Below are 17,339 nucleotides of genomic sequence, written 5' to 3' on the forward strand. Positions count from 1 at the left end.
ATCTGAATACATTTTCCACTTTGGGCCTGAAAAGACCTGTACCAACAGGTGTTTTCAGCTCCCTGAGGACAGGCATTCTTACCCCCATTTCGCAAATAAGGGAATGAAATGTAAGATGCTAGTTAAATTACCACAATGCACAAAACCAGGAAGTTTCAAGGCAAAATCCAAAGGTTGTCTCACTCCAAACCACATTTCCCTTCTGCCTCCCACTTACCCATAACTCATCTATAGAAAGAAGAGAGTGGGGGGCGACTGGCTGGCTCAGTCCATGGAGCAGGCAACTCTTGATCTACGGGTCATGAGTTCAAGCCCCACACTGGGCATAGAGCTTACTTTAAACACAAAAGGGGGGGGGGCGTCTGGGGGGCTCAATCGGTTAAGCGTCCGACTTCGGCTCAGGCCACGATCTCACGGTTTGTGAGTTCAAGCCCCACATCGGGCTCTGTGCTGACAGCTCAGGGCCTGGAGCTTGATTCAGATTTTGTGTCTCCCTCTTTCTCTGCCCCTCCCCCACTCACACTCTGTCTCTCTCAAAAGTAAATAAACATCAAAAAAAGTTTTTTTAAGTTAGAAGAGAGTAACAGTTCTCGTGGAGGTTCAAGTGAGAGAATATACATAATGTGCTTATTTATTTAGCACAGGGCCTGGCAAGTGTAAGTACTTGGTAAATGGTGGCACACTGGTAAGTCTAAGAACTCACTGCACAAGTAAGAGGACAGTTTTGTCCCTACTCAGAATAAGCAGGCTACTAGCCCCTTCTCTGCTTCAGAGAAGAGCAGGTGCTCTGGCTCTACCACAGGCTCACAGGACACTCACTTCTTCAACAGATCCTGAGGTAATGGTTCCAAGTCAAATTGGTTCCAGAAAGGTATGGACTCTGAAGTTAGTTGCTCAAAAATGTGTACTGGCAAGGGGGGAGGCACATTCATCCTTGGAGGTCCCAGCTGTGTTTCTGTTTTCTGCTTTCTATAGAGAAAATGGTCTTTCTAGAAAAGCGACAGCGAAGACAAAGCACTCCTTTCAGAGCCACTCCTTCCCATGAACATCCCAGCCTCCCAGACACAACCCTGGCAAGCCAAACCCCTGGTCTCCAGACCCACTCCAGCAGCACCCTCCTCTGCACTGTGAGGGCCACCACATTTTCGCTCCCTGGCTCCCCATCCTATTGCTGAATTCAGATCATACAGGGACTAGTTGTTTCGTTTTCCCAAAAGGTTATTAATTCACTCACTGAGAAAACTGAACAAGTATTTGTTGGCCAGTGATGTGCCAGGCACAGGGCTGGGGCTGGGGATTCAGCAGTGAACAACATGGAGGAATCTTCCCGCTCTGTGACTTACTCAGGGTTACATTTACTCATAAGGGGTGGCATGAGAATGAGAAACTCAAGTCCATTATAACCCCTAGTCCACTGAAGTTCTCTTTTTGTCACACTGGGAATTTGTCTTTAATCGGCCAAAAATTCCCCCTGAATACCCAACACTTCCTCCTAACTTCTCTTCAAGATACTCTTCACCCTCCTACAGGGAGGAGGTAGAGAAGAGAGTCTCAGAATAGAAAATGCTTTGGTAATTATTCCTTAAGAGGGGTTTTCTTTTGCAGATTTTGTTCATTTAAAAAGAATGGAGAAAGGGGGAATGTAGATGAAAGGAAAAATGAAAGAAAATAACCAAAACTCTGTACAGAGTAATATCATAAAGGTTTGACCAAAACCTCAAACTTACAGCTACACAGTTCATTCTGCCATCCTGTCTGGAGACAATGCGCTTCTTCTTAGCCGGTCTTGAAACAAGAAAAACCACAACTTATTCCCAGCCATCTTAAACAGAAGCACCACGGGTATTTGTGAATGGTGACCATGAAGATTTCCATCCTCTATTCAGTACTCAAAGATGGCTGGCTAGAAGTCCAAAGGGACCAACTACCCAGAAGCTGCTAAAATCAAGACCTAACCTTACATCTAAATTAGGTTCCCTACCATTCTCTCTTATGGTCCCGTTATTTGATTTCGTAGCATTAATCTAAATGAGTAATTATATACTTAGGTGTGGTGATGTGTGTAAGGTCTGAATCCCCCACCACCACCCTAAGACTGTAGGAGGTCAAGGACCAAAGTCAATTTGGTTTTTCACTGAATTCTCACTGCTCACCATAGAGGAGATACTCAAGTATTTTTTTGTACTGTCATCTTCCTCCTCCTTGCCTGGAACATGGATATGATGGCTGGAGCTCTAGCAGTCAACTTAGACCTTAAAAGCCCCCATGAAACACCTTGAGAAAATGAAACCCATGGGCTAAGGATGATGACCAGAGAGCCAAAAGGAGCTCTGGTTTCTGATTACCTCATGGAGTTGACATACCAGCCCTGGCCCACCCACATCTGGGCTTTTTTTTTTTTTTTTTTACGTAAAAGGAAATAAACCCTTAGGGGCTTTTTGTTTACATCACACACACACACACACACACACACACACACACACACACTCACTCACATACCCACACACACAAATGCATATATGCAGAATCACTGACAAGAACTTTTTTCTAAATTTTTTTTTAATGTTTTTATTTATTTTTGAGACATGCAGAGCATGAGCAGGGGAGGGGCAGAGAGAGAGGGAGACACAGTATCGGAAGCAGGCTCCAGGCTCCGAGCTGTCAGCACAGAGCCCGACTCGAGGCTCTAACTCACGGACTGTGAGATCATGACCTGAGCTGAGGTCAGACGCTTAACTGACTGAGCCACCCAAGTGCCCCTCTGATAGGATCATTTAAAAAAAAAAAAAAAAAACAAAAAAAAAAAACAACCAATGAGGGGCTGTTGGGTAGCTCAGTTGATTAAGCATCTGACTCTTGATTTCAGCTCAGTCATGATCTCACAGTTCATGAATTCCAGCCTCGCATCAGTCTGTCAGTTCCAGCCCCGCGTCTGCACTGTGAGAACAGAGCCTACTTAGGATTCTCTCTCTCTCTCTCTTACTCTCTGCCCCTCCCATGTGCTCTCGCTCTCTCTAAATAAATACATAAATAAATAGGGGCATCTGGGTGGCTCAGTTGGTTTAAGCATCCAACTTCAGCTCAGGTCATGATCTCACTGTTCCCAAGTTCAAGCCCCGCGCCAGGTTTCAGATTCTGTGTCTCCCTCTTGCTCTCTGCCCCTCCCCTGTTCACGCTCGCTCTCTCTCTCTCTCTCTCTCTCTCTCTCCCCTGTTCACACTCTGTCTCTCTCTCTCTCTCTCAAAGATAATAAAATAAACATTTAAAAAATTAATAAACTTTAAAAAAAGGAAAGAGAATAAGATCCTTTTGTGGTTCAGGTGCTTCCCTCAAAATTTGTTACAACCTCAGCATAGTACCCATCTGATGTTAAAAAAAAAAAAGAAAAGTAATAAAATGAAATAAGATTCTTAAGTCACACCACATCTAAACAGTCACTTAACAAGAATCTGGAAGCCTCAGCACTCATGAAAGAAAACCCAAACGCTGCCTTTCAATGTTATCGGCATTGCCAAGCCTTTGGGCCTTCACCAAATGATCCTTCTGCTTTGCACATAGGTTCTACCCGCTATCCACTTTGTGCCACGGAGCCGGGCCTTGGGGCTGAGACCAAACATTCACATGCTTCACTGAAAACGTTTCCACTAGCTGGGGACGACTAATAAGAAAAACTGATAGTCAGGAAGCATCTGTTTCTTAGACCCCACAAACACACTGGGCTCTATGTTGCATGCTATTTACGGCTATGATTTGATGTAGAGAAGCCCCCCCCCCCCACATGAAGCACAAAGTGCATTAAATAGAACCCCAGTGGAGCAAGAAGCAAATACAAGAGACCATGACCTTCTTCTCTACATGGCCTCCTGATACTTGCACTGAGGTGGCTAAAAAGGAGATCAAGTAAATGAGGCCCGCACAGGGCAGTGAGGGGTGGCGGGGGGGAGGGGGGCGGGGGGGGGGGGACTTGCAGAACACAAGAGTTGAAGGCCCCCATGTTCTAGACACAACACTCACCTCGCACACTTCTCTGGTTGTTCTGGGATCCAGACGACAACCATATTTCTAACATCTTGAGAGCTGGGAAGCCGTGTCTCATTCAGATTCAGCACTGAAAGCTAAGAGAAACACGTGAAGCCTACATACGGCTTGAAGGTAGCAGCTTCTGATGCATTCGGAACTGGCTTAAGAACCGAATTATCAGGCTAGCCTAAAGGGGATGGTGGTGCAGATGACAAAAAGACATTTCTCACCCCTAAATCGTCTTTATAACGCTGCCTCACGAAACCAGACACCGGAATGGGTACTCTACACGAGTGAGCATGTTTAAGCGAAGAGTCCCCCCTGCCTCCCTGTGACATTAGGGTAGCATTCCCTGAGCACTGACAGCGCAGAACCTGCTTGGGATTCTCTCTCTCCCTCTCTCTCTGCCTCTCCTCTCCTCACACTCAGGTGCATGTGCTTGTGCTCTCCCTCTCTCTCAAAATAAATAAATTTTAAAAAGAGAATAAAATAGAATAGGACAGAAACTATCAAAGACCATCACTCATACTTAGGGTAGGGGTCGTTTTATGCTATTCTGTCGCAAAACGTATTTCTTACTGGAGGTCATAGTTAAAAAAGTTTGACAGTTAACAGAGTAGATGACCTAAAGGCCATTTGGGGTGTGACATTCCAGCATTTTAATTTCCCCGCACTATGAGATGCCAGGGTTTACTTTGTAGCTGAACATGCTCTGTGTAGGACACAGACAGGAAAGTCTTACCTATGCCAAACGGCCACAGATCGATCCCACTTGTGTCTGGGATTTCTGGAAACAGTATAGTATGTAAAGAAAGGCATTAGCACAGAGCCTAGCATATACTAAGGGCCCAATATTAGTAGTTATCACTGTCATCATTCAGATTCTAGTCATCCTCAATGTTAAATAACGACAAGTATTTTATCCCCACTAGTAAACAGAAAATGCTGAGGGAGTACCTTTTTAATTCTATGATTTACCTTAGGAGACTTGTCAGTATAGTGGGTGAAATCTTTGTCAGGTAGATCCTTCCGAGGCCTAAAAAATAAGAGTTTCCAAACATGACACAGAGACACGAACAACTTACTGGGACGACAGTCGGCGCTATGAGGAAAAGCCTTGTGCTCATCCACAGAACATCTCGGGGCTTAGTACTCACTGAGTGAACATATGGTCTCCCCATTCCCTTAAGTTGTGCTTGCTTCTTTGTTCTGGAACAGCTCCCAGACACTGCACACTGCAAACACTTCACAACTGTTTGTTGCATCAAACTAAATTCAGAGCCTATGCCTCCCTCTTTCCAGCCACAGAGAGCTATGTCGCCATCAATAAAAGTTGACTGAGTACCTTTGATGTAAACGTTCAAAGCATATTAAATAAGCAAAATGTGGTATTTCTGTACGATGCAATGTTTTTCGGACTCAATAAGGAATGCAATTCTGACACACGCTCCAACACAGATGAATCTTGAAGCCATTATGCTAAGTGAAATAAATTAGATGCAAAAGGACAAATATCGTATGATTCCACTTATATAAGGTAGCTAGAGTAGGCGAATTCATACAGACAGAAAGTAGAATAGACATTAACAGGAGCTAGAGGGAGGAGGGAGTGGGAAGTTGCTGTTTAATGGGTATGGAGTTCACATTTGAGATGATAAAAAAATTTCTACACATCATCAGGGAAATACAAATCAAAACCACAATGAGATACCACCTTACACCTGTCAGAATGCCTAACATTAACAATTCAGGCAACAACAGATGTTGGCGAGGATGTGGAGAAAGAGAATCTCTTTTGCATTGCTGGTGGAAATGCAAACTGGAGCAGCCACTCTGGAAAACAGTATGGAGGTTCCTCAAAAACCTAAAAACAGAACTACCCTACGACCCAGCAATTGCACTACTAGTCATTTATCCACGGGATAGAGGTGTGCCGTTTCAAAGGGACACATGCACCCCCATGTTTATAGCAGCACTAGCAACAAGAGCCAGAGTACGGAAAGAGCCCAAATGTCCATCGATGGATGAATGGATAAAGAAGATGTGGTATATACATATATAATAGAGTATTCTGGCAATCAAAAAGAATGAAATCTTGCCATTTGCAACTACGTGGACAGAACTGGAGGGTATTATGCTAAGTGAAATTAGTCAGTCAGAGAAAGACAAAAATCATATGACTTCACTCATGTGAGGACTTTAAGAGACAGCACAGGGGCGCCTGGGTGGCTTAGTCGGTTGCATGTCCGACTTTGGCTCAGGTCATGATCTCGCGGTCCGTGAGTTCAAGCCCCGCATCAGGCTCTGTGCTGACAGCTCAGAGCCTGGAGCCTGTTTCGGATTCTGTGTCTCTCTCTCTCTCTGACCCTCCCCCATTCATGCTCTGTCTCTGTCTCAAAAATAAATAAACATTTAAAAAAATTTTTTTTAAAGATTAAAAAAAAGAGACAAAACAGATGAACATAAGGGAAGGGAAACAAAAATAATATAGAAACAGGGAGTGGGACAAAATATAAGAGACTCTTAAATACGGAGAACAAACTGAGGGTTACTGGAGGGGTTGTAGGAGGGGGGATGGGCTAAATGGGTAAGGGGCACTAAGGAATCTACTCCTGAAATCATGGTTGCACTACATGCTAATTTGGATGTAAATTAAAAAAAAAAAAAAGTTCTAGAAATGGATCGTGGTGATGGTTGCACAACACTGTGAATGAACTTAATGCTGCTGAACTGTACACTTAAAAACAATTAAAATGGTAAACTTAATGTAACGCATATTTACCACAAAAAAAATACTGTCCCCTTACGTTTTCATATCACTTGCATTATATTTATTTGTTAAAACACGTTAAGTGTACGAACGAATAAATATTCCAAGGAAGTGTAAGATAAAGACCCAACTCCTGAGCCTGATCCATGTGATGTTGGCCGCTGTTTGTTCTCCAGCTCCCTAGCCTCACCTCTGCCCACCCTCCCACTCTTGCTCTATGTTGCGTACACGATGGACCCTTTTCCTCATACCTAAAGAACTTCCTCTTGCCTCCTGGCCTTTGGATATGCTATTTCTGTAGTCCAGAACACTCTTCACGTCCATCTCCCACCTGCAACGCCCCACTTCACCAGACTGTCCAAATTTCAGGGGTAGGCACAGGTGCCACCTGCACAGAAGACGGTGCCCTTCTCGGCACACGGAACGGTTCTCTGCCTCCCCGGCTAGGCTGAAAGCCCTTTGGGGGTAAAGACTATATCTTGCTGGGGGGCTTGGGTGGCTCCATCAGTTAAGCATCCAGCTTCGGCTCAGGTCATGATCTCGCGGTTCATGAATTCCAGCCCTGCATCAGCTCACTGGTGTCAGCACAGAGCCTGCTTCAGATCCTGTGTCCCTCTCTCTCTGCCCCTCCCCCCCCTTTCAAAAATAAAAGACTTAAAAAAATACTGAATCTTGTTTACCACTGAATCCCCAGAGCCCAGCAAAGTGGCCCCCACTAAGATACATTTGTGAATTCAATGAGTGACAACATGAGTGACGTCATGGCCTTTGCCTCCATAGGCCCTGGCTGGGAGAAGCCATCTTCTTCCCGAGGTTCAAGTCCTAGAGAACGAGAAGGTAGTCCTACCCTTTCCCATACCGCATTTAGCCCACCAGAAGCCACCAAAGGTTGCTTACATCAAACAGGAGAAAACGAACCGGTACAAGGACTGCCAGGAGTGCCTTGACTCCAGGCCCTAAGGTTTCGAATTTAACAAGTCTTAAGTTCTCCACAGACGTCTGTCCCTTCGCTTCCCCTATCAGCAAGCACTAACTGGGAGCCTAGATTCTGTGGGCGATTCAAAAGGAAACCATTGTTTCTGCCTTCAAGAGCTTACAAATAGTTTCATACCTAAAAATAAAAGACAAGAGAGAGAGTATGTGTGGACACAGTTTTCTGATGACCTGCAGAGGCTGACGAGGTGCTCCCCGTGGTGGCCTGAATTGTGCCCACAAATTCTTACGTTGAATCCTGACCCTCAGTACCCCGGAATTTGAGTCCCTCAGTATTTGGAGAGAGGGTCTTTAAGGAAGTAATTAAGGCAAAGTGAGGTCATATAGACAGGCCCTAATCCAATGACTGGTGCTTATTAAGAAAAGGAGGTAGGGGATTAAGAGTACACTTATCATGATGAGCACTGAGTAACACACAGAATTGTTGAATCAGTATATTGTACACCTGAAACTAACATAATAATAATACTAACTATATTGGAGTTAAAATTAAGCACTTAATTAACAAAGAAGAAAAAGATATTGGGACAAAGACACACAGAAGAAAGATCATGTTAAGACATAGGCCACCTAGGGGCACCTGGGTGGCTCAGCCGGTTAGGTGTCTGACTTCAGCTCAGGTCATGGTCTCGCAGTTTGTGAGTTTGAGCCCTGCGTCGGGCTCTGTGCTGACAGCTCAGAGCCTGAAGCCTGCTTCAGATTCTCTGTCTCCCTCTCTCTCTCTTCCCCTCTCCCCCTCATGCTCTGTCTCTCAAAAATAAATATTAAAAAAAAATTTTTTTAATAATAAAAAAAAAAGACATAGGCCACCTACAAGCCAAGGAGAAAGGGTTCAGAAGAAAACAACTCTACCAACACCTATTCTCGGACTTCTAGCCTCTCGACTGTGAAAAAATATATTTGTGTTGTTTAAGCCACATAGCCTAGGGTATTTTGTTACAGTGACCCTAGCAAACTAATATAACCCTATTTTAATCAAGTCCTACAATAAAAATAAAGCTTTCCTTTTGTTTCCCACTGCCTATTCACCATTTCTCTAACTGAACTAGTGGCCTTTTTATTTTTAAGTTAATTTATTTATTTTTGAGAGAGAGAGAGAGAGAGACCACCCGAGCTGGAGAGGGGCAGAGAGAGAGAGAGAGGGAGACACAGAATACGCAGCAAGCTCCAGGCTATGAGCCTGGAGCCACCCAGACGCCCTGAACTGGTGTTTTATTTTTAATTTAGCTTTCTCAGAGTCTATGGGTCAAGGAAGTCAACTCAGAATTTTGAGATAGGAGGCTCATAAGGGAAGACTCCATGATAATTTACCTGCCTTGAAATTTGGAGTCAAACTTTGAACCTTGACACAATAAAGAGGGAGCTTTGGTGAAGGTAAATCCTGATAAATGACCGTGAGCAAGTCTCTTGGCCCGGAAGCAGGAATCTGAGATGTTCACAATGGTGAGCACTGGGGATTTGTCTAAGAAAAAAGACAAGAAAACATGTAAAATGTCAAAAGGGAGCCAAGCAAAAATAGTTCAAAGATCTTACAAGGAAGAAGCAGGGCTGACTAAATTCACCTTCATTATTCAGAGCTGTTTTGCAGGGAGGGCCCAGGATTCGAGGGTGGCCCCTCTCAACCCGGCGGATCGTTGCCCAGCACTGTGGATGCTGACAAACAGCCAACTTGCAGGTGGTTTCATCCCACTGGCTCTCATCTGGCAAGTCCATAGCTACAACTGGTTTAGGACAAAAGCCAATCGCACAGCTTTCCAGCCCTCTAGAGTAACAACAACCACATAATTAGAGCATATTATACATTAGCCGTGACATCCAGATCTTAATTTGGACTCAAAGCATAAAATATTTCTATTGAACCCATATACATAAGTGATGGTCATAGGATAATTAAGAATTGGGTAACAAGTGGGGCATCTGGGTGGCTCAGTTGGTCAAGCATCCAACTTGGGCTCAGGTCATGATCTCACAGCTTATGAGTTCGAGCCCCACATCAGGCTCTGTGCTGACAGCTCAAAGCCTGGAGCCTGCTTTAGATTCTGTGTCTCCCTCTCTCTCTGCCCCTCCCCTGCTTGCACTCTGTTTCTCTCTCTCTCTCTCTCTCTCTCAAAAATGAATAAATATTTTTAAAAAATTAGGTAACAAGCAACTCAGCCATTAAAAAGAATAAGGGGCACCTGGGTGGCTCAGTCAGTTACACATCCGACTCTTGATTTCAGCTCAGGTCATGATCTCACGGTTCCTGAGTTCGAGCCCTGCATCAGGCTCTGCACTGACAACACAAAGCCTGCTTAGGATTCTCTTGCTCCTTCTCTCTCTGCCCTTCCCCCATTTGCTCCCCACATTTTTAAAAAATGAATGAAATCTTGCCACTTATAACAACATGGATGGATCTAGAGACTATAATGATAAGAGAGCTGAAAAAGTCAAAGATAAATACCATACAATTTCACTTATATATGCAATTTAAGAAACAAAACAAACGGACAAAGAAAAAAAAAGACACAAACCAAAAAAGAGACTCTTCACTGTAGACAACAAACTGATGGTTATCAGAGGGGAGGTGGGGGGGTGGGGGAAGGGTGAGATAGGTAAAAGGGACTAAGAGTATATTGTGATGAGCACTGAGAAATGTATACAATTGTTGAATCACCATATTGTACACCTGAAACTAATATAACTCTGCATGTTAAGTATTTTAGAATTAACATTTTTTAAAAAGAAGCCTGGCTAACAAGCAAGGATGAAAACGGCTCAGCACGAAATGGAGGGGGCTAGAGTTTTTGGAGCCAACTGACTTCACGTCTCCTACTTGGCCATTTAGTAGCTGAGTGACTTGGCACTTAAGCAATCTGAGCTTCAGGTTCTTTATCTGTAAAATGAGGATAAGCCTATTTCACAGAGTCATTAGAAAAATTAGTTAATGGGTATGAAAAGATCTGGTGGGGCACCTGGGTAGCTCAGTAGGTTTAGCATCCAGCTTGAGGTCAGGTCATGATCTCACGGTTTGTGAGTTCGAGCCCCACATCGGGCTCTCTGCTGTCAGCAAAGAGACTGCTTCGGATCCCCTCTCTCTCTCTCTCTCTCTCTCTCTCTGCCCCCACCCTGCTCACTCTTTCTCTCAAAAATAAGAATAAAATATTAAAAAATAAAAAAATAAAAGGTCTTATAAGGAAGAAGCGAGGCTGACTAAACTCACCTTCATTATTTAGAGCTGTTTTGTATTTAAGAAAAATAAATTTGAAAAAAGCATAGAGTTCAAAATTAAGTATTAGCATCCTTTCCTTTTCCCCTTCATTAATCATTAGGGAGAAGACACCACCATCTCCAAAAAGCCTTATCAAATTAGAACTAAGGCAGTCACAGAAGTGCTTGACATGCCTTTAGATGGCTTGAACCTTTGGAAAACGTGCTTCATTTTTCAAGATGCTCCAATTCTCAAACAGGCAACGAAAATACCCACCAGAAATGAGTGGGTTTACTCAAACATCAAGACAGTAGACTTGCAGTCACATCAGAGGCCTCTGGCTTTTCATTTACTGGCTGTATGGTCCTAGGCAAGTGACTTCACCTCCCTCAGCTTGCTTCCTCATATAAAGAGGGGATGGGAAATCTCGAAGCAGAATTGAAGAGCATTAAAGGAAATGTACTTTTATGTAGCATATACAATAGGGGCTCGATGAGTAGTATCATCTTTCTCTCTCCGGAAATATTTTAGGCAATCACTACCACGTGATCCCTGATAACTTTTTAAAGACAGTATCAATTTCTTCTTTTTATTCAACGCATTTATTGACTGCCAAATATGTGATGGGACCTGTTACAGGCATAGAGAACAGTAATGAACAAAATAAGTCCCTGTTCTGAAGAGCCTATAAATTAGACCAAAAATAGTGACCTATTGGCATGGGATCACACCTGTCCCATGCCTTGTTTTGTCTGGTCTGCACTTTGAGCCATTTTTTTTAAATGGAAATAGTAGGGGCGCCTGGGTGGCTCAGTCGGTTGAGCGTCCGACTTCGGCTCAGGTCATGATCTCGTGTTCCCTGAGTTCGAGCCCCGCGTCGGGCTCTGTGCTGACAGCTCAGAGCCTGGAGCCTGTTTCAGATTCTGTGTCTCCCTCTCTCTGACCCTCCCCCGTTCATGCTCTGTCTCTCTCTGTCTCAGAAGTAAATAAACGTTAAAAAATTAAAAAAAAAATAAATAAATAAATGGAAGTAGTCCACAATGTTCAGATTTCTGGTTCCTCTTAAAGATCAAAATACTTGACAACACGGTGGTCCCAATTCTGACTAGATAGCAATTGGATGGAGCTAAGCGTCTCCTGGTAACTTTAAACCAGACCTATTGTTCTATCCAGATGGAGAGGTCAGCCATCAAACCCTATAATCTCTAACCAATGCTATTTCCGTTGCCCTTTATCATTGCAGTTGCTCTTGTTTTTCTCATGATAAGGAAGTAGATCTCCACGCTCATGTCTCTGTCAAAAGCTGGAAAATTGGGATGCCTGGCTGGCTCAGTCGGTAGAACATGCGACTCTCGATCTCCCATCCTAAGCCTGAGCCCTAGGTTGCCTGTAGCGATTACTCAAAATAAATATACATATTTTTTAAAGCAGGAACATTTAGGGTGACGTGAGAGCATGTTTCAAGGGAAAAAAACCATTGGTGCTCAGTGGGAACGAGGACAGTTTCTACGTACATGAAAATGATACAACTTAGAAACCACTGCAAAACCATGGTAATGTGTTTGACTGGGAAAGATGTATGATCCTCAATTCAATGAACTAAAAAATAAATACAATTTTAACAGGGTTTGGTTTTGAATGGAAGGCACTGTCGCGTTATTCTTACACCGGCTGCTTACTGCCCTTTCGTTACCTGACAAGCCCGAACTGAGGCCCGAGGTCTAGTCATGCCCATTTCTACGTCGCCAGCGTTAGGGCTGTACTGGCAAAGAAGTCTGCGTTCAACAATTCTAGGCGACAAACATCCTTAATGCGATTACAAAGTTGGGAGGGGTGAAAAGATTAAAGATGGACATCAGGTCCCGTAGAATCGAAAAAAGATACCCGCTTCGTTCCGCAAAAGGGAAGTGGGAAAGCCTGGCCTCGGAAGGGCGCGCTACCAAAAGCCACGCCAAACTGCCGGGACGCCGCAGCGCACTCCGCAAACCGGTCCCCTCCAGAGACCTGGTGGAAGAGGCGGGGCCCCGCCCTCCAGGCCCCGCCTTCCGTTGGAAGAGGAGCCCCGCCCCGTCTCCCACTCTAGCCGCCAGGCAGGGCCGTTGCCAGGCAGCGGCACAGAGCACTGTGGGAAAGGGACGGAAGCTCCAGTGAGCCATACTTGATCCGATGAGAAGGTTCCAGACGTGGTGGCGGTGTGAAGCAGAGAAACGAGCATGGGAAGGGACCCTGAGTCCCCGTGGGGTCGGACGGAAGCCCGGGCGGGCCAAAACCGTAGCGGCGTGGAAAGTTCGGATCCTTGGACGACTCGAGGCGGAGGCGGAGGCGGGGCTGGGTGAGGAGGGACGCTATGGCGCGCGGGGCACTGTGGGACACCGTGTGGGCAACGTGGGGCGGGACGGAAGCCTCTTTGGGTCAGACTGCGGGGACGCGGGAAGTCCGGACGCCGTAGCGGCCTGAAGAAGACGCTTGAGACCGAGGTGCGGGCGCCGGTGGCGGCAATGGCGGAGAGGCCCGAGGACCTAAACCTGCCCAATGCCGTCATCACCAGGATCATCAAGGAGGCGGTGAGCAGCTTCGGCGGGCGGATGGGCCAGGGCCGGACGAGCGGGCAGCAGAGGAAGCAGGTCCTGGGCCGGCAGCTTTATTAACCCACGTTCTTTTTCCAGCTCCCGGACGGTGTCAACATCTCCAAGGAGGCCCGCAGCGCCATCTCCCGCGCCGCCAGCGTCTTCGTGCTGTACGCCACTTCCTGGTGAGGCAAGCTGAGCTAGCCAGAACCTAGCTGGGCTGAGGCGTAAGGGGGTCGCAGAGACCTGCCCCCGAAGTCCGCGGCCTGGGGCCCAGACCCCAGTAATCGTGTCCTACCCCCGTGCGGGGAAGTTCAGCCCTCATCCAGTTGTTGCAAGGTCTGAAGCAAACTAAAGCAACAAAATTGCTTTGCTTTAACCCTTTTGTACGGGGGAGGGAGGGACTTAACCACGTCACAAAAAAAATCCCTGCATCTGAGATCTAGGCTTTTCCGTACCACCTCTGGTGCCCCTTTTCCACCCACCCCATAGGCGGCAAGAGGGGGTCTGACGGCCCCTGAAACCCTTTTGTCTTTTTTTTTTTTTCAGCGCCAACAACTTTGCGATGAAAGGGAAACGCAAGACACTGAATGCCAGTGACGTGCTCTCAGCCATGGAAGAGATGGAGTTCCAGCGGTTCGTTACCCCATTGAAAGAAGCTCTGGAAGGTAATGACCCTCTTCTTTGTTCAGCCAAGTAGATGTTCATCCTGTCTTACCTGCTCACCTGGCCCTGAGTCTTCTCCGCTTGGGTCCCTGTAAGAACAGGAGACGAGTATTGGACGTGACTCAGAATCCATTCCGTTGGCACCGCCTCAGATCTGATTTGTATTTTTCCTTCTCTGCCCCAGCTTTTCCAGTTATACAGTGGAGTTAGCTGCTGCAGTCTGCTTGGTTCAGCCCTGCCTCCTAACCCCCACCTTCCTCCTTACAGCCTACAGGCGAGAGCAGAAAGGCAAGAAGGAAGCTTCAGAGCAAAAGAAGAAGGACAAAGACAAAAAAACAGATTCGGAAGAGCAAGACAAGAGCAGGGATGAGGACAACGATGAAGACGAGGACAGGCTGGAAGAAGAAGAGCCGAATGAGGAGGAGGAAGTGGACAACTAATGGGATGGGAAGACTGTGGCACGCTGGAAAGTACCACCCTGGCATGTGGTACGTTTGTGAGAAGCTTTTCCCTGCTGGGCAGAGCAGTCTTAGCCAGAAAAGCCTGAGAAGATCAAAATAAAAACTGACGACTGAATCATCATCAAAACCAGCACTTCCGTCAGAGCATCTGAGTAGCAGGGTCCTGTGTTGCTAAATCAGTCTGAAGGTAATGACTTTTAGGCGAGAGGGATTCTGGGCGGCTAATGTAATTAGTCGACCTGATCTCTCCTGTTTCCTTACATACATGGTTAGGCAGTTTTTGATCCCCAGTTCCCTTCTGACCCCACCCCCAAAAAAGTAATAATAACTTCCATGCTGCCTGCTGTGTTCCAGATCACAGAGGCAGTCAAAGCTCAGGAAAAATTGGGGCTTTGAGCATGGTCAGCTGGTTGTGACTGTACAGGATATGGCAATACTGGCTTATTATTACAAGTGGTTAGAATGGTTTAGCTTTAGGAAAGTACTAAAAGACTATAGGAGAATAATGAAATCTGTTGTCTCTTCACTTTAAGGTAACATTGAATTTTGATTTCCACAGACCCCACTGGCTTGCAGCCCCTCTATATTGCCTGGTAGGCATTTGGCCTGCTGGGGTGGCTGCTCTCTGGCCTCATAAACTTTTAAAGCAGCAGTGTAGAGTGGAGTTAGTCAAGCAAGTGTGCTAATATCTTAGCACACTTACCAAACAAACAGAAAACCCCCACAAAAACAAAATGGGAAAAAAACACAGATGGTTTAGTCTTAGTTGCACCTCGCTGCCTGCCACTGTATCGCTTTATCGTCACCTCCTGGAAGGTATAAAATTCCAGGCTTTCTCTTCTTGTAGTCCATTTCCCAAGCTTATGGCTTTAATTTTTTCATTCTTCCAATTCCTGACAAGTTTCAAACTTTCTTCTATGCACATTTGGTCCCTCTGTGCTTCTCCCTTCCTGTCTCTCTTCTGCCTCTCTTCTGTTCCCCATTCCACTTTCTCTCTCTCTCCTTTTCTCACATCTGCCAACCCAGAAACTTTGATAACCTGCTTAAAGGGCAGAAATTTGATGGTGCTCAGGAATCTAATCCCCACCCCCAAAAGCCAACCCCTTTAACTGCTTCTAAAGTAACTCTGTTAATCTTATTTTTTTTTCCCTTGACATGTGGTGCCCCAAGCACTTTTTTGTTTGTCTCTAAGTTGAGCGCTTGGAGGTTGACAGGTAGTGAGGTGTGTGTAGTTTGACACTGTTAATTTGTTAAACGAATGCAGCCAAAAGTTTGTTGACAACTGAGTGAAGACTATTGAGGAAAATTATAATGCTTTGTATAAATAAAGAACATTCTTGTTAAAAGTGGTGACTCCCTTTCATCCTGCTTGTTTATAGTATGCTTTTGGGGAGGACCCACTGATCCTGCCTCAAAGAGTTCTTGACATGTGGACCCGCCCAGATCTTTGTAAACACAGGATCCTGCGTTACCTTGGATGGCCAGCAGATGCTGCTCTTCGACCACAACAAGAGGTTTTCATGGCTCTGCTGGGCAACCTATGCGTACTAGTTGCTCAATGACTCAACATTTATGGAGTCCCTACTATGAGGCTGGCACCGTTCTAAATGCTTTCAAGTATAAACTCTGAAACTCTATCAAGGAGAGCTATTACCTTTGTGATCTCAGTCACAACGCTATATTCTCTAATGTACAGAACTTTTTAAATCATGAATTTATAAATAACATTTCATAAAGGTACAACCCCGGTAGTCACTAGATCTGGTGGTTTTTCCTTTTCCACAAAAGAAACATCCTTTCTTAACTCCCATGAGCACCACTCAGCTAAACTCTCAAGTCCCATCTGGACTCCTGTGGCTTCCTTTGAGCTCAGTTTTTTGCCTCATCTCTGCTTGCCCTAGCTTCTGTGTACTGCTTGCCAAGTGGATCTTCCTGGAACATAGCTGTATTCCAGCCCCTCACTGCGTCCCGTTAAATCCATACTTAAACCTGGTACACAAAACCTGCTTAAGGAGGGATTGCCTTACCATCTATTCCAATCCATTTCTACTTTATGGTGTAAGTCTCCGGTCATTGAATCCCCAAAAGAACTCTCCTTGCACATGGTTTTAGTTAGCACATTTTGACTACCTAAGCCATGTTTCCTGAGAGCGGGAACTATGACTTAAAACTACAGAAGTGGGGCCTAGCGGACTCGGTTGGTAGAATATGTGAGTCTTGACCTCAGGATAGTGAGTTCAAGCCCCGTGCTGAGTGTAGAGATTACTTAAAAGAACTGGGAGGAATCTGAGGTTATCAACCAGTTTTTTCCAAGCACACCCTAATCATTCCTGTAGGGGTATCCGAATTTTGAAGGTTGCTTACTAGGTTAAGGCAAAAATCTCATCTTTTGTAAGCCACCTCCCTTCATGCCTAGAGATTCTGATCTGGATTTGGAGGGTGAAAGGTTTTCATCCTTACCCAGGTAAAATAGCATTTGCAGGGACATCTAGCGGGCTCAGTCAGTGGCACGTGCGACTCTTGATCTTGGGGTTGTAAGTTCAAGCCCCATATTGGGTGTAGAGATTACTTAAAAAATAAAATAAAATCAGGGTACCTGTGTGACTGGGTCAGTTAAGCCTTTGACTCTTGATATTGATTCAGGTTCCTATCTAGCCCCAGGTGGAGCACCTGCT

At 45.3% G+C, this 17,339-nt stretch overlaps 2 protein-coding genes across 11 annotated transcripts in view; one reads left to right on the plus strand and one right to left on the minus strand.

Annotated features, from left to right (window-relative positions):
• The window catches only part of CD4H9orf43 (chromosome D4 C9orf43 homolog), a 30,201-nt gene that overhangs the window by 8,528 nt on the left and 4,334 nt on the right, over nucleotides 1–17,339 (minus strand). For 2 of the 10 annotated variants that reach the window (XR_007146341.1, XR_007146342.1), the window contains exons 1-7: nucleotides 12,975–13,274; nucleotides 9,346–9,545; nucleotides 9,095–9,245; nucleotides 4,999–5,056; nucleotides 4,015–4,115; nucleotides 1,728–1,785; nucleotides 820–989 (exon numbers count right to left, since the gene is read on the minus strand). Coding sequence is in view for 8 of the 10 variants with exons in the window: in XM_047830333.1 (XP_047686289.1) it covers nucleotides 820–989; nucleotides 1,728–1,785; nucleotides 4,015–4,115; nucleotides 4,999–5,056; nucleotides 9,095–9,245; nucleotides 9,346–9,545; nucleotides 12,975–13,126 (890 nt within the window). In the remaining 2 variants the exon portion in view is untranslated. Of the gene's footprint in view, nucleotides 1–819; nucleotides 990–1,727; nucleotides 1,786–4,014; nucleotides 4,116–4,998; nucleotides 5,057–9,094; nucleotides 9,246–9,345; nucleotides 9,546–12,663; nucleotides 13,275–14,255; nucleotides 14,293–17,339 lie in introns of those variants that run through there. The other 8 variants (XM_047830332.1, XM_047830331.1, XM_047830333.1 and 5 more) reach the window with 7 other exon arrangements.
• Nucleotides 13,329–16,010, plus strand: POLE3 (DNA polymerase epsilon 3, accessory subunit). Its single transcript, XM_047830349.1, has 4 exons — nucleotides 13,329–13,534; nucleotides 13,637–13,722; nucleotides 14,087–14,205; nucleotides 14,471–16,010. Exons 1-4 carry the CDS (start codon nucleotides 13,469–13,471, stop codon nucleotides 14,641–14,643), a joined length of 444 nt encoding a protein of 147 aa, XP_047686305.1. The 5' UTR covers nucleotides 13,329–13,468; the 3' UTR covers nucleotides 14,644–16,010.

This window comes from Prionailurus viverrinus, chromosome D4 (assembly GCF_022837055.1).
Source record: "Prionailurus viverrinus isolate Anna chromosome D4, UM_Priviv_1.0, whole genome shotgun sequence".
NCBI lineage: Eukaryota > Metazoa > Chordata > Mammalia > Carnivora > Felidae > Prionailurus > Prionailurus viverrinus.

Excerpts from the sequence above, each read along its gene's own strand:
- POLE3 (XM_047830349.1), top strand. The coding sequence starts at position 13,469 with ATGGCGGAGAGGCCCGAGGACCTAAACCTGCCCAATGCCGTCATCACC. Across the intron at positions 13,723-14,086 it reads GTGCTGTACGCCACTTCCTG|CGCCAACAACTTTGCGATGA; the intron begins GTGAGGCAAGCT and ends TTTTTTTTTCAG. Across the intron at positions 14,206-14,470 it reads ATTGAAAGAAGCTCTGGAAG|CCTACAGGCGAGAGCAGAAA; the intron begins GTAATGACCCTC and ends TCCTCCTTACAG.